Source organism: Cherax quadricarinatus, chromosome 34, assembly GCF_038502225.1.
Source record: "Cherax quadricarinatus isolate ZL_2023a chromosome 34, ASM3850222v1, whole genome shotgun sequence".
Classification (NCBI taxonomy): domain Eukaryota; kingdom Metazoa; phylum Arthropoda; class Malacostraca; order Decapoda; family Parastacidae; genus Cherax; species Cherax quadricarinatus.
In genome coordinates, this window is record NC_091325.1 from 1457571 (window position 1) to 1470615 (window position 13045).

The window sequence follows — 13045 nt, forward strand, 5'->3', positions numbered from 1 at the left end:
CAAGGTTGAGGGACTGACCACCTCCAAGGTTGAGGGACTGACCACCTCCACGGTTGAGGGACTGACCACCTCCAAGGTTGAGGGACTGACCACCTCCACGGTTGAGGGACTGACCACCTCCAAGGTTGAGGGACTGACCACCTCCAAGGTTGAGGGACTGACCTCCTCCAAGGTTGAGGGACTGACCACCTCCACGGTTGAGGGACTGACCACCTCCAAGGTTGAGGGACTGGGTTGAGGGACTGACCACCTCCAAGGTTGAGGGACTGACCACTTCCAAGGTTGAGGGACTGACCACCTCCAAGTATGAGGGACTGACCACCTCCAAGGATGAGGGACTGACCACCTCCAAGGTTGAGGGACTGATCATCTCCAAGGTTGAGGGACTGACCACCTCCAAGGTTGAAGGACTGACCACCTCCATGGTTGAGGGACTGACCACCTCCAAGATTGAAGGGCTGACCACCTCCAAGGTTGAAGGACTGACCACCTCCAAGGTTGAAGGACTGACCACCTCCAAGGTGAAGGGACTGATGACCTCCAAGGTTGAAGGGCTGACCACCTCCAAGGTTGAGGGACTGACCACCTCCAAGGTTGAGGGACTGACCACCTCCAAGGTTGAGGGACTGACCACCTCCAAGGTTGAAGGAATGACCACCTCCAAGTTTGAAGGACTGACCACCTCCAAGGTTGAAGGACTGACCACCTCCAAGGTTGAGGGACTGACCACCTCCAAGGTTGAGGGACTGACCACCTCCAAGGATGAGGGACTGACCACCTCCAAGGTTGAGGGACTGATCACCTCCAAGGTTGAGGGACTGACCACCTTCAAGGTTGAGGGACTGACCACCTCCAAGGTTGAGGGACTGACCACCTCCACGGTTGAGGGACTGACCACCTCCAAGGTTGAGGGACTGACCACCTCCACGGTTGAGGGACTGACCACCTCCAAGGTTGAGGGACTGACCACCTCCAAGGTTGAGGGACTGACCTCCTCCAAGGTTGAGGGACTGACCACCTCCACGGTTGAGGGACTGACCACCTCCAAGGTTGAGGGACTGACCACCTCCAAGGTTGAGGGACTGACCACCTCCAAGGTTGAGGGACTGACCACCTCCAAGGGTGAGGGACTGACCACCTCCAAGTATGAGGGACTGACCACCTCCAAGGTTGAGGGACTGACCACCTCCAAGGTTGAGGGACTGATCATCTCCAAGGTTGAGGGACTGACCACCTCCAAGGTTGAGGGACTGACCACCTCCAAGGATGAGGGACTGACCACCTCCAAGGTTGAGGGACTGACCACCTCCAAGGCTGAGGGACTGACCACCTCCAAGGTTGAGGGGCTGACCACCTCCAAGGTTGAGAGGTTGTCCACCTCCAAGGTTGAGGGACTGACCACCTCCAAGGTTGAGGGACTGACCACCTCCAAGGATGAGGGACTGACCACCTCCAAGGTTGTTGGACTGATCACCTCCAAGGTTGAGGGACTGACCACCTTCAAGGTTGAGGGACTGACCACCTCCAAGGTTGACGGACTGACCACCTCCAAGGTTGAAGGGCTGACCACCTCCAAGGTTGAGGGACTGACCACCTCCAAGGTTGAGGGACTGACCACCTCCAAGGTTGAGGGACTGACCACCTCCAAGGTTGAGGGACTGACCACCTCCAAGGTTGAGGGACTGACCACCTGCAAGGTTGAAGGACTGACCACCTCCAAGGTTGAGGGACTGACCACCTCCAGGTTTGAGGGACTGACCACATCCAAGTTTGAGGGACTGACCACCTCCAAGGTTGAGGGACTGACCACCTCCAAGGTTGAGGGACTGACCACCTCCAAGGTTGAGGGACTAATTACATCATCTTTATTGCATTACCACTGGTTACTATATTGACTGAAGAAGTCTACTGTATAGGCGAAACATTTCATCAATAAAGATAGCCAAGAGTTACACATGTCAACACATAAAGCTACTTGTGATCTCGACATAACAGTATATTGGAAGACACGGGCCCAGATACACATAAAACATCAATATGATAAATATTAAAAGATTGTAGCATCACCTGTTGTCTAGCCGGCTACTGCCAGACTAAACTCACCTTTACGAAGCTAATAGAGGTCGTTGTGCCTTCTATGTCCAACATAATGATGTCAACTTCGTTCACCAGATTCGCAAAGTCTTCTTGACGTCGTTTCATCTTGAAATATGAGTGAAAAATGATATTAAAAATGAAGTTGGTGGAGTCCTCGCTCTGATTATCCTCAGAGAATTGACATGCCGGCATTTGCTAAAAGTGCATAATATCCGTAGATATATATTATGTGAAATTCTAATTACTTGTTAAACTGTATAATGGCATAATTTATCCTCGTCAGTTGAGAATGTTTTGGATTAAGTATATTAACTTTTTGAGTCCATGGCGACCATTACTACCAACCGAAAAAGTAGTACAAGCTCACGCATGCGTATTTATTTCATCATTCAGCATCAAACAATGTAAATGTGAGTTGACATAGACATTTAAAGACATGTAAAGGAATAAATGGTGTTGAGTGAGGCGCGTTAGGTGTTTGTTTGGAGTTACCATGGCGGCTACGTGGCAGGGAGGAACATACCAACCGGAACACCCAGCATCACATACACGTCATGAGAACGGAAATAAAACATTTTTACAACTATTAAAAACGCGGAGTTTTACCCCACAACACAGAGCACAGATCAACGTTTTAAGTGTACTTTTAATTTCTTCACTCATTTGAAAAGTCAAGTGATGGATGAGTTAAATAAGAGTGTGTGTGTGTTTGTGGTCCATGTTTAGTTTCTACATGAGGTGAGGTAAACAACCAATCAGAGTGAGTGTTGCAAGTGTGGTTGGCCAGTGCAGAGTGAGGCAGGGGAGGGAGCGGCCCACTCTCTCTCTCTCTCTCTCTCTTGGGGTGCCCCTTAATATTCACCTTTCCTACTTAATTACCGCCTGCATCTGTCGGAGAGGTAAGTAAAGGGGTGAGATCACATGTGGCTGGAGAGATGGCAGGTGTCTGGCCTGGATCACCAAGGAACATCACCAAGCTGTGAGAGGGGATGGGAAATGCCAGGTACCGCAAACAACACCGGCCTGTCAGAAAGTCATTTAACCATCCTTGTGTTGTGTTTTGCTCGTTACAACACCCGGGAGCACTGCATCACTGCTCTCTGTCCTTGGATCTGAACCGCCGTGTGTGGACGTACGGGCGTGCGTGTGTGTGCGGCGGGACACATGTGGAAACGCAATATCTCGTTTTGTTGACGTTTGGTGTGTTGTCAGAAGGGGGCTGGCGCCCCCGAGGAGCCGGGGATGCCGCCCCCTACTGGGCCAGGGCTGGCGCCCCCGAAGAGCCGGGGATGCCGCCCCCCACGTCCAGGGATGGCACCTCCAAGGGGGCGGGGGGTGCTGCCCCCACAGGGCCTGGGATGGCACCCTTCACCAGTGCTGGCATCCCCATAGGGCCAGAGGTGGCACCCCTCATCAGTGCTGGCATCCCCATAGGGCCAGAGGTGGCACCCTCATAGGGCCAGGGATGGCATCCCCATGGAGCCAGGGATGGCACTCCTCATCACCAGTGCTGGCATCCCCACAGGGCCAGGGCTGGTACCTCTCATCACCAGCATTGGCACCCTCATGGAGCCAGTGATGGCACCCCCACAGGGCCAGGGCTGCTGCCCCCAGGAGCCATGGATGGGACCCTCACGACTTGGGATGGCACCCCCACAGGGCCAAAGATGGCACCTTCACAAGTCCAGGGACTTGTACTCCCACAGGGGCCAGGGCTGGTACTTCCACAGGGGCCAGGGCTGGTACTTCCACAGGGGCCAGGGCTGGTACTTCCACAGGGGCCAGGGCTGGTACTTCCACAGGGGCCAGGGCTGGTACTTCCACAGGGGCCAGGGCTGGTACTTCCACAGGGGCCAGGGCTGGTACTTCCACAGGGGCCAGGGCTGGTACTTCCACAGGGGCCAGGGCTGGTACTTCCACAGGGGCCAGGGCTGGTACACCCACAGAACCAGGGCTAGGTACTTCACAAGGCCAGGGCTGGCACCCACAAGGCCAAGGGGGCACCACTCTGGGTGGTGTATCCTTGATACTTATGAAGGGTCTTGATCCAAGGAATTGGATCGTGTGTCCCCTTTCGTGTGATAGAACCCAAATGCCTATCATTCTCCCAGGCCCTGTGTGGCCCCCAATGGCTTTTAATGCTCAAGGTTGATTGCTGGTTGATCACAAGTAACAATAGACTATAATAGTTATTGCCATTTACTATATTGAACTTGTATATATTATTAATTATGATTAATGTAATTGAAAAAAGTGACGTGTTTTGACAAGATCAGAGTTTCAGTTCATATCACAATTTGACCATCATCCCTTTGATTTAACTATAACAGACTACATATATTTAAACTATTTGCAATACACTAGGTTCATTGAACATATCGTGTTATACATATGATAGATACATTGTGCATATTGTTCGAGAACACACAGTAGATGTTTGTGTGTTGTGGCTTCTGATAAGTTATCTCCACATAGATGAGGTGGCTCGGTGGCCTGGTGGCTAAAGCTCCCGCTTCACACACAGAGGGCCCGGGTTCGATTCCCGGCGGGTGGAAACATTTCGACACATTTCCTTACACCTATTGTCCTGTTCACCTAGCAGCAATTAGGTACCTGGGTGTTAGTCGACTGGTGTGGGTCGCATCCTGGGGGACAAGATTTGAGGACCCCAATGGAAATAAGTTAGTCCTCGATGACGCACTGACTTTCTTGGGTTATCCTGGGTGGCTAACCCTCCGGGGTTAAAAATCCAAACGAAATCTTATCTTATCTCTTATAACCCCTCAAGGAAGGTTCCTTGATACTGGTGAGGGACTCTTGATCTAGGGAATTGGATATGTGCTCCAGTTCCCTGTATTTATTTATTTATATAATGTCTTTGCAAACAGTACATTGAGATTGTGTATATACAATAGTGGGTTGCAATGCAAAGAGCCTCTATTATGCCTTGGCATTATGGGCCAACTTAACATTATTGGCTTACATTCTACTTAATACTAAGAAATAGTATATCATAGTTGTACAGTAGAATATTAATTATAAATGAATCAAAATTTGTATAATACAAAGATATACGTATTTATATTCTAAAATGCTTTTGTGAAAAACAATGATTCAATTATATTCCTGTTAACAATGGATAAAAGGTTCAATGTGATTGTTTCAGTTATGATGTGGGAGTACATAGGTGAGTAAATGTATACTGAGTATTTAGCATTTAGTCTAGGGTGATTAAGTGGCTTTTGAGAAGAGTCTTAAATTGATTTTCAGACTGGGTTACTTTAATATCTTCTGGTAATGAATTCCACATCCCTCCACAGGCATTGTATAATCCTACGGGTTTAGTGCTTTGTAATAATAATCAACATAGATAAATTTAGTGTTTTTTTCCTTGCATTTATACTGTACTCTGCTTGGTTTTGACTACCATAGTACTGTAAATTCTTGTGTCTGGTTCGATCCCCGGTACGGGTGGAAACATTAGGGCGTGTTTCCTGAAGACACTTCGTGTCCCTGTTCACCTATCCATATGTAGGTACCTGGGTGTTAGTTGAGTGGTGTGGCACATCATGGGGACAAAATTAACCTAAGTTGCCTGAAATGCTCTACATAACCAGGGCTGGCATCCCCGAGGAGCCGGGGATGCCGCCCCCTACTGGGCCAGGGCTAGCACCCCCGAGGAGCCGGGGATGCCGCCCCCTACTGGGCCAGGGCTGGCACCCCCGAGGAGCCGGGGATGCTGCCCCCTACTGGGCCAGGGCTGGCACCCCCGAGGAGCCAGGGATGCCACCCCCTACTGGGCCAGGGATGGCAACTCCATTGGGCCGGGGGTGCCGTCCCCCACGTCCAGGGATGGCACATCCAAGGGGGCTGGGGATGCTGACATCACTGACATACCTGTAGTATGTCACTGATGTCAGCTATTGTCTGTATAAGTTGTATCATGTTATTGCAGAAATGTATTATATATTATTATAGTATATTGAAGTTGCATATCTTTATACAGTAGGACTTATTAAGTGAAGCAATTTGGTTCTGAAGATTTTTTTAAGGCATTTGAGGTGGACTTTATTGCAGTAACTGTAGATTCAGCAGGTATGTCCATTTGTAGGGACAACAGGGTTTGACCTTGGCTGAGAACATTTGCATATAAAAAATAATTTTAGTAATACGATAGTTAAATGTGAGATTTAAAGTTTGACTCTGCAGTGATCACACTGTTTACAGAACTTTTTTATTATTATTCCTAGTCAATTTGTAGGTACGTATTGGTAGGTTATGCTTAAAAACTAATACAGTAGAACCCCCATATCCACATATTCCGTTTCTGCAGCTTCAATTATCCACGGTTTACCATGGCCTGAAAATAGCCTTAACTTTGCTTAATAATGACACAATAGTGATGGTGTCAGTTCATCAAGAAGCCGTGAAGTGCCTCCCATAAGTAAAAAAGCTCTAATTCTCGACTTATTGTGTGTAATTTATAAATGTATGTAAATGAAAAGTGACTTGTATATAGGGTCACTACTATCCATAATTTTGGGTATCCACGGTAGTCCTTGGAATTCATCCCCTGTGGATGTGGGGGGACCACTATACTGTATTTAACCCTTCTCATCTACGGCTTTAAAAACCGTTAGCCATGAGCTCAGCTCAATAAACTTTGGTACACAATGATTTAAATTATGTAAAGGTTTATTGTAATGCAGTTTTTTTCGTATATTTACTATATATATGCTCTTCTGTTGTAATTAGCAAATAACTTATTAGATCTTATTGTACTGTACAATATTACATTGTGTATGAGCAGAGTAGGAACAATAATAGGTGGTTTGAAGACAGGTGAGAGTGCAGGGAATCTTAACCCTAAAATGGGAGTCAAAGTCGGCAAAATCGCCGATTCGTAAATATCGCTGACACATCAAAATTCGCGAGAGCATAATTTCGTCAATTTTCCACCAAATTTCGTAATTACCTTCACAAAAAGATTCTCTACGATTTCATAAGAAAAAATAACAAATTTTTTTTTTGAAAATTCTTGGACACTGGTGCGTGACTCCAGATTTGGGCCTTGGACCCTGAAAGGGTTAACTTCTCATTAAAAATTAGTGCAAAATTTCACAATGATTTAAATTATGTAAAGGTTTATTGTAATGTTTTATATTTACTATATATATGCTCTTCTGTTGTAATTAGCAAATAACTTATTAGATCTTATTGTACTGTACAATATTACATTGTGTATGAGCAGAGTAGGAACAATAATAGGTGGTTTGAAGACAGGTGAGAGTGCAGGGAATCTTAACCCTTGAATGGTCCAAACGTATATATACGTTTTTTCAACATCTGAAAGTATGTAAAAAAATGTAGATCTTTGTTTTTTGTTTTACATTTGAAAACGTGTAAAAAAAACTTTTATCTACATTTTTTTTTGTTATATTTGAAAATATGTAAAAAAAAGTAATCTACTTTTGTAGCACTACGAATTTGAACGCCGATTTGTTTGGACCGTTTAAGGGTTAAAGGTCATATAGTGGCAGAAGAGTAATGCATTTATGGGTATCATCAAATTGTGATGTCATTGATATTGGTGAGTATTGCCTAGTTTTTTGGTGGTATCGGTATTAGCCTAAAATTTAGTATATAGGTATCTGCAAAAATTTGGGTTCATCCCATCACTACTTATGAGCCTTGTGGCTTTAAATAGATAAGGCTTGTTGGGCTGTTGTCTTGGCCACTCTTAAAGAAAGGAGTTCATGGGGTGAAATACCCATAAAGTATAGGTGAATAGGCATAAGCAAAGTCCCTTGGCTGTCAGTACGCAAAGTGGCAGCAAAATAGTTGTTTGCCGAGTTTAACCGTTATTATATGATTAATTTTGATAGGAAAGTCATTGAATTTGAATACCGCTGGTACAGTATAGTAAATTTTTAACTGAATTGTTAATTTTTTCAATAATTTAAATAGGTCTTCCTGCCATTCCAATGTTTCATAGATCTACCGAGTCTGACTACGTTTTCCTTTATTTTGTTTTATCCTGATATTCTATCATTGGTGCCATGGAAGGTGTCTGTACATGTGGCTTCCCTTCAATACACCATGGTAAAGTCTTAAGGTTTTATGAAAAACACATAGGAGGTTCAAAATCACTTGTGACACTTATGTTTGCAAAATTTGAGATTGGCACTGTTTCTTGCAGTAACTTTAACCCTTTCAGGGTCCGTCCCGTAGATCTACGGCTTTACGTTCAGGGTCCAAACTGTAGATCTACGTCATGAGCTCAGCTTACTCTGATAAACTGAGAGTGGTACATTTGGGCCTAGTTATGAGAGAATACATCTATGTGGTATGTGTGCACCACATAAAACAGATCCTGCAGCACACTGTGTATAATGAGAGAAAAAAAACTGAAATCATGATTTTTCGATTAAAACAGCGACTTTGCAGTGTTTTTTCGTAGGTTTTTTTATAGTTGCATTTGCGATTTCTCGGTCTCATTTGATAGAATGGAAGACATATTACAGAAATAGAGATAATTTTGATTGGTTTTAGCACTGGAAATGGCTTGAAACTGAGCTCAAAGTAGCAGAAATGTTAAATTTTTGCCGATATTCAAGAATAAACAAACGACCTCACACGTCTAATACACGCCAGCTGGTGGGTCTAATATGCATTCACAAATATGGTGATGATATTTATACAATTATTACAGTATTGCATAACAGTAGATCTTCTATTTTTTGGTGTGAATAAAAATTCATTATGTGAATAAAAAATCAAAATGGAATTTATTTGTAAAGCCTCAAAACGTAAATAATGAACAGAGGAAATGTTAGTTTAGTTCCAGGAATAACTACATTGTTTATTCTGGACCCTATTTTGAAATTGGAATATTTTGAACTTTGTGTTAAATTGGCCAAATTAACAATTTCCGGTCACTTTAATTTGTAGTTGAAGCAGTTGACTTGGCGATTTCTTGTGCTCAATCGATAGAATAGAAGTAATACTAGTGAAATAGCTAAGAATTTGGTTGACTGGAATAATGTAATTGGCCTAAAATGGGAGTCAAAGTCGGCAAAATCGCCGATTCGTAAATATCGCTGACACATCAAAATTCGCGAGAGCATAATTTCGTCAATTTTCCATCAAATTTCGTACTTTTTGTTTTATTACATTCACAAAAAGATTCTCTACCATTTCATAAGAAAAAATAACAAATTTTTTTTTTGAAAATTCTTGGACACTGGGGCACCACTTCAGATTTGGGCCTTGGACCCTGAAGGGGTTAAAAGAACTGCTTAGCATCATGCTGGATGTAAATGGTACTATATAAAATACCAACAATTTTTTTGAAGTGCTTTGCTTACAGACCAAACCCTTTCAAGTCTTTGACTTGCCAAAAAAATTCTTAATCTCTTAAGCAAAATGCTGCCTAAATAGTGTCCAAACTTCTTGTCTTTTATTAAACAACCAGGTTTCATAATAACTGTTATACTATACATCACTGTATGAAATGTAATTTTCTTTGCATGTTGAAAGGGGCCCATAAATGGTCTGGTCAGTTCACTGATTAACCTCTACGACCACTCCACAAGTGATCATAACATGTGAATTCTAATGCAAATGAAGCTTCATTGTAATAGGTGAAGACCTTTTAGTTATGGACATTAAATAATTGTTCTATTGCCCCACTACTGTATATAGTATTGTGCTCCAGCAGATTACCTGGAGGGTGTTCCGGGGGTCAGTGTGCCCCCGTGTGACCTGGTCCATGACCAGGCTTCATCATGGATCAGGGCCGCATCAACTGCTGTCTGCACGCAAACAGACATACAAACCACAGCCTGGTTGATTGGGAACTGACTTTAGGTGCCTGTTCAGCTCCTTCATTAGTGATATCACAAGATCAGAATGATAGTTTTCCATGGTTTATCTTGAGACTAAAGGTATCTGTTGAGGTCAGTCCAGGGTCTGCAAATTTGCATTCCAAGCAGGTGCTCATCTTGCATTCCAAGCAGGTGCTCATCTTGCATTCCAAGCAGGTGCTCATCTAGCATAATGGGTGGTCTTTGATCAATTGATCTGGGCTGCGGTATGCTTTTTTCCTTCAGGGTTTAACAGGTCTTCATGGCTACTATAGGGGCTCACATACATTGTCCCTCCTATTGTAATCTACTACTTGCTCATTGCCCAGGTTTTACAACTAGTATTTAAATTCTTGTTAGTATAATAATAAATAGCCTTGTCAAATATTTTTCCATGTGTAGATTAAGATATAAGATATAAGTTTTAATTTGAGAAAGTTGAGCAGTATAAGATCTGTGTCCATTTCTACATATAACTGTGTATAGGATTTATATGGAAACTTTTCTTTTTTATTGCATGACAGATACTCTATATATTTTACCTTTAGGATTACAGTACATACTGTAATATGTTACATGGATTACATCTAGCACACTAATTTTGACAGTGGTGTTTGTAAGAGGACATCATGGACTTCTTGGTTCTTGGCGGTGTGGTGCTGGTATTGACAGTGCTGGTATACATACTGGCCACCTTAGGTACAAAGGAAACCCCTTTCGAAGAGGCTATAGCAGAGCAGCGGCAAAAACGTGATCAAGAAAGTTCACAAACAAAGACTGATAAGCAGCACAAGAAACAGAAGGTGAGTGTGGCTGCTTATGCTGATAATCAAGAATACTGTAGTTGGGAATAAAACACTGTTGCATTGTTGACTTTTGGTTAAAAGTAATATTTTAAGAATGTGGGCTGATAGAAATGTTGAGGTGGAAAGGGTGATTGGATAGATGAAAGGTAACAAAGTTCCTGGGTTAGTTTCAAGTGCCAAATTTTTCAGAAAATAATTTAGGATATAATGATGAGACCTCAAAGTATTTATGTAAAGACTGTTACAATGTTATGTACATTACTATAATTTCAGAAGTAAAGTACAGCCTCTCCTCACTTAGCGACGTACTCTTTTACCGACGCCTTGGACTTACGTCGGGCTCTCTGACCAGTATTCTTACCTAAATAATGTACATTAGAGCTGATTTCCTCTGTTCTGTTTATTTCAATATACAGTACACTGCTGTATAAGCATTTAAAAATATACCAGAAATTTTATAAATAGTGCAAAGGTGACATTAAAACAATATCAGAGATGGTTGACACAAGCTCTCTACCATTATAGTATGCTCCTCACTTAGTGATGAATTCATTTAACGATGTAGTCTCAGGAATGGAACTCCATCGTTAAGTGAGGAGAAGCTGTATTTAATTTATTGATACATTGCTGCAGGTTAATTTTTGTTACCTTTAATATAGCTTTTAACTTGTATGCCCTTCTTACAGGTAAAGAAAGTAAAGGGAAAGAAGGAAGATTTAGATGAGGTAGGTGGTACAGCAGTACAGGAAGTGGAGGTTGAATCTGAACCTCTGCCAGAGCCCACTCCACCACAACCAGCAGAACCTGAGCCCTCACCCCAACCCATCCAGGTAGGGTTCATTGCCACTGCCTCTTTCAACTTCCGTATAAATATCAGTAAAGAAATGTGAAATTTGTTTATGGCCATTTAGTTTCCATTTTGGCTTCATGCAAGATGCTTAAATAAAAAAACAAATGTGTGTATATATATACAGTGGAACCTCAAATACTGAACTGCTCCCAACTCAACCAGTTATGTAAGTGTATTTTCGTAAGTGCTTTTATAAGTGTATTTTTTGAGTCTGAAATGAACTAATCTAATTTACATTATTCCTGATGGGAATAAATTCGTTCGGTAACGGCACTCAAACAGCTGTCTGGAATGAAGAAAGTTTGATATTTGAGGTTCCACTGTATATACATGATTTCCTTCAAAATTTATTGTTTTTATGTACATTGGTACCTCGGTGTACGTCTGCTTTGGGACAAGTCCAACTTGGTATATGTCCTGTTTGGATGTGAAAATTTTTGCTTGGTATATGACCTTTGTTTGGAATACGACTCGTGTGCTAGAATTTATATGGGTCAAAATGAGTCACGACACCGCTCGCTACCCTTGTTTACCCCTCTCTCGGGACAAAGCCATGACTGCCCATTAGCGTCAGTACGCCCATTGCTACCATTCAGTGAACAACCCGCACTGTAACTCTGTGAATTTTCACATGATTTTGTGTTGTTTTTTCATTTAAATTTTGTTGAAAAGGATAGATTTTTTAGTAAAAGTCAAACCTGGTGAGCTTCAGCCAGGTCCAAATAAGGAAAGAGACAGAAAAGAGAAGGGGGACTCCCCTTCCAAACAATAACATTTCCTCCTCCCTTCTCAGCACTATCCTAGTAGACACTTAACTTTTCAGCAAAGTAAAGTGAGGTTAAATTTGCAATTATTTCTTCTAATTCTTTTGTATTTATATATGTGTTTTAATATTAAGCAGTGTTTAAATTACATATTTTAGTATTAAGCAGTGTTTAAATTATTTTACATTTTTTTTTTTTTCAACAAGTCGGTCGTCTCCCACCGAGGCAGGGTGACCCAAAAAAGAAAGAAAATCCCCAAAAAGAAAATACTTTCATCATCATTCAACACTTTCACCACACTCACACATTATCACTGCTTTTGCAGAGGTGCTCAGAATACAATAGTTTAGAAGCATATACGTATAAAGATACACAACATATCCCTCCAAACTGCCAATATCCCAAACCCCTCCTTTAAAGTGCAGGCATTGTACTTCCCATTTCCAGGACTCAAGTCCGACTATATGAAAATAACCGGTTTCCCTGAATCCCTTCACTAAATATTACCCTGCTCACACTCCAACAGATCGTCAGGTCCCAAGTATCATTCGTCTCCATTCACTCCTATCTAACACGCTCATGCACGCTTGCTGGAAGTCCAAGCCCCTTGCCCACAAAACCTTCTTTACCCCCTCTTTCCAACCCTTTCGAGGACGACCCCTA

At 42.8% G+C, this 13045-nt stretch overlaps 2 protein-coding genes across 29 annotated transcripts in view; one reads left to right on the forward strand and one right to left on the reverse strand.

Annotated features, from left to right (window-relative positions):
* Enoph (enolase-phosphatase E1) overlaps nt 1-2370 on the reverse strand; it is a 45258-nt gene extending 42888 nt beyond the window's left edge. The window contains exon 1 of one of the 4 annotated variants that reach the window (XM_053783514.2): nt 2104-2369. In XM_053783514.2, coding sequence (XP_053639489.1) covers nt 2104-2289 — 186 coding nt within the window. In that variant the 5' untranslated portion in view covers nt 2290-2369. Of the gene's footprint in view, nt 1-2103 lie in introns of all 4 variants that reach the window. The other 3 variants (XM_053783513.2, XM_053783515.2, XM_070091090.1) reach the window with 3 other exon arrangements.
* Nucleotides 2371-2837: 467 nt separating this feature from the next.
* The window catches only part of LOC128693696 (ribosome-binding protein 1), a 110816-nt gene continuing 100608 nt past the window's right edge, over nt 2838-13045 (forward strand). For 24 of the 25 annotated variants that reach the window (XM_053783493.2, XM_070091092.1, XM_070091099.1 and 21 more), the window contains exons 1-3: nt 2838-2996; nt 10571-10765; nt 11455-11598. In XM_053783493.2, coding sequence (XP_053639468.2) covers nt 10592-10765; nt 11455-11598 — 318 coding nt within the window. In that variant the 5' untranslated portion in view covers nt 2838-2996; nt 10571-10591. Of the gene's footprint in view, nt 2997-3077; nt 3101-10570; nt 10766-11454; nt 11599-13045 lie in introns of those variants that run through there. The other variant, XM_070091091.1, reaches the window with a different exon arrangement.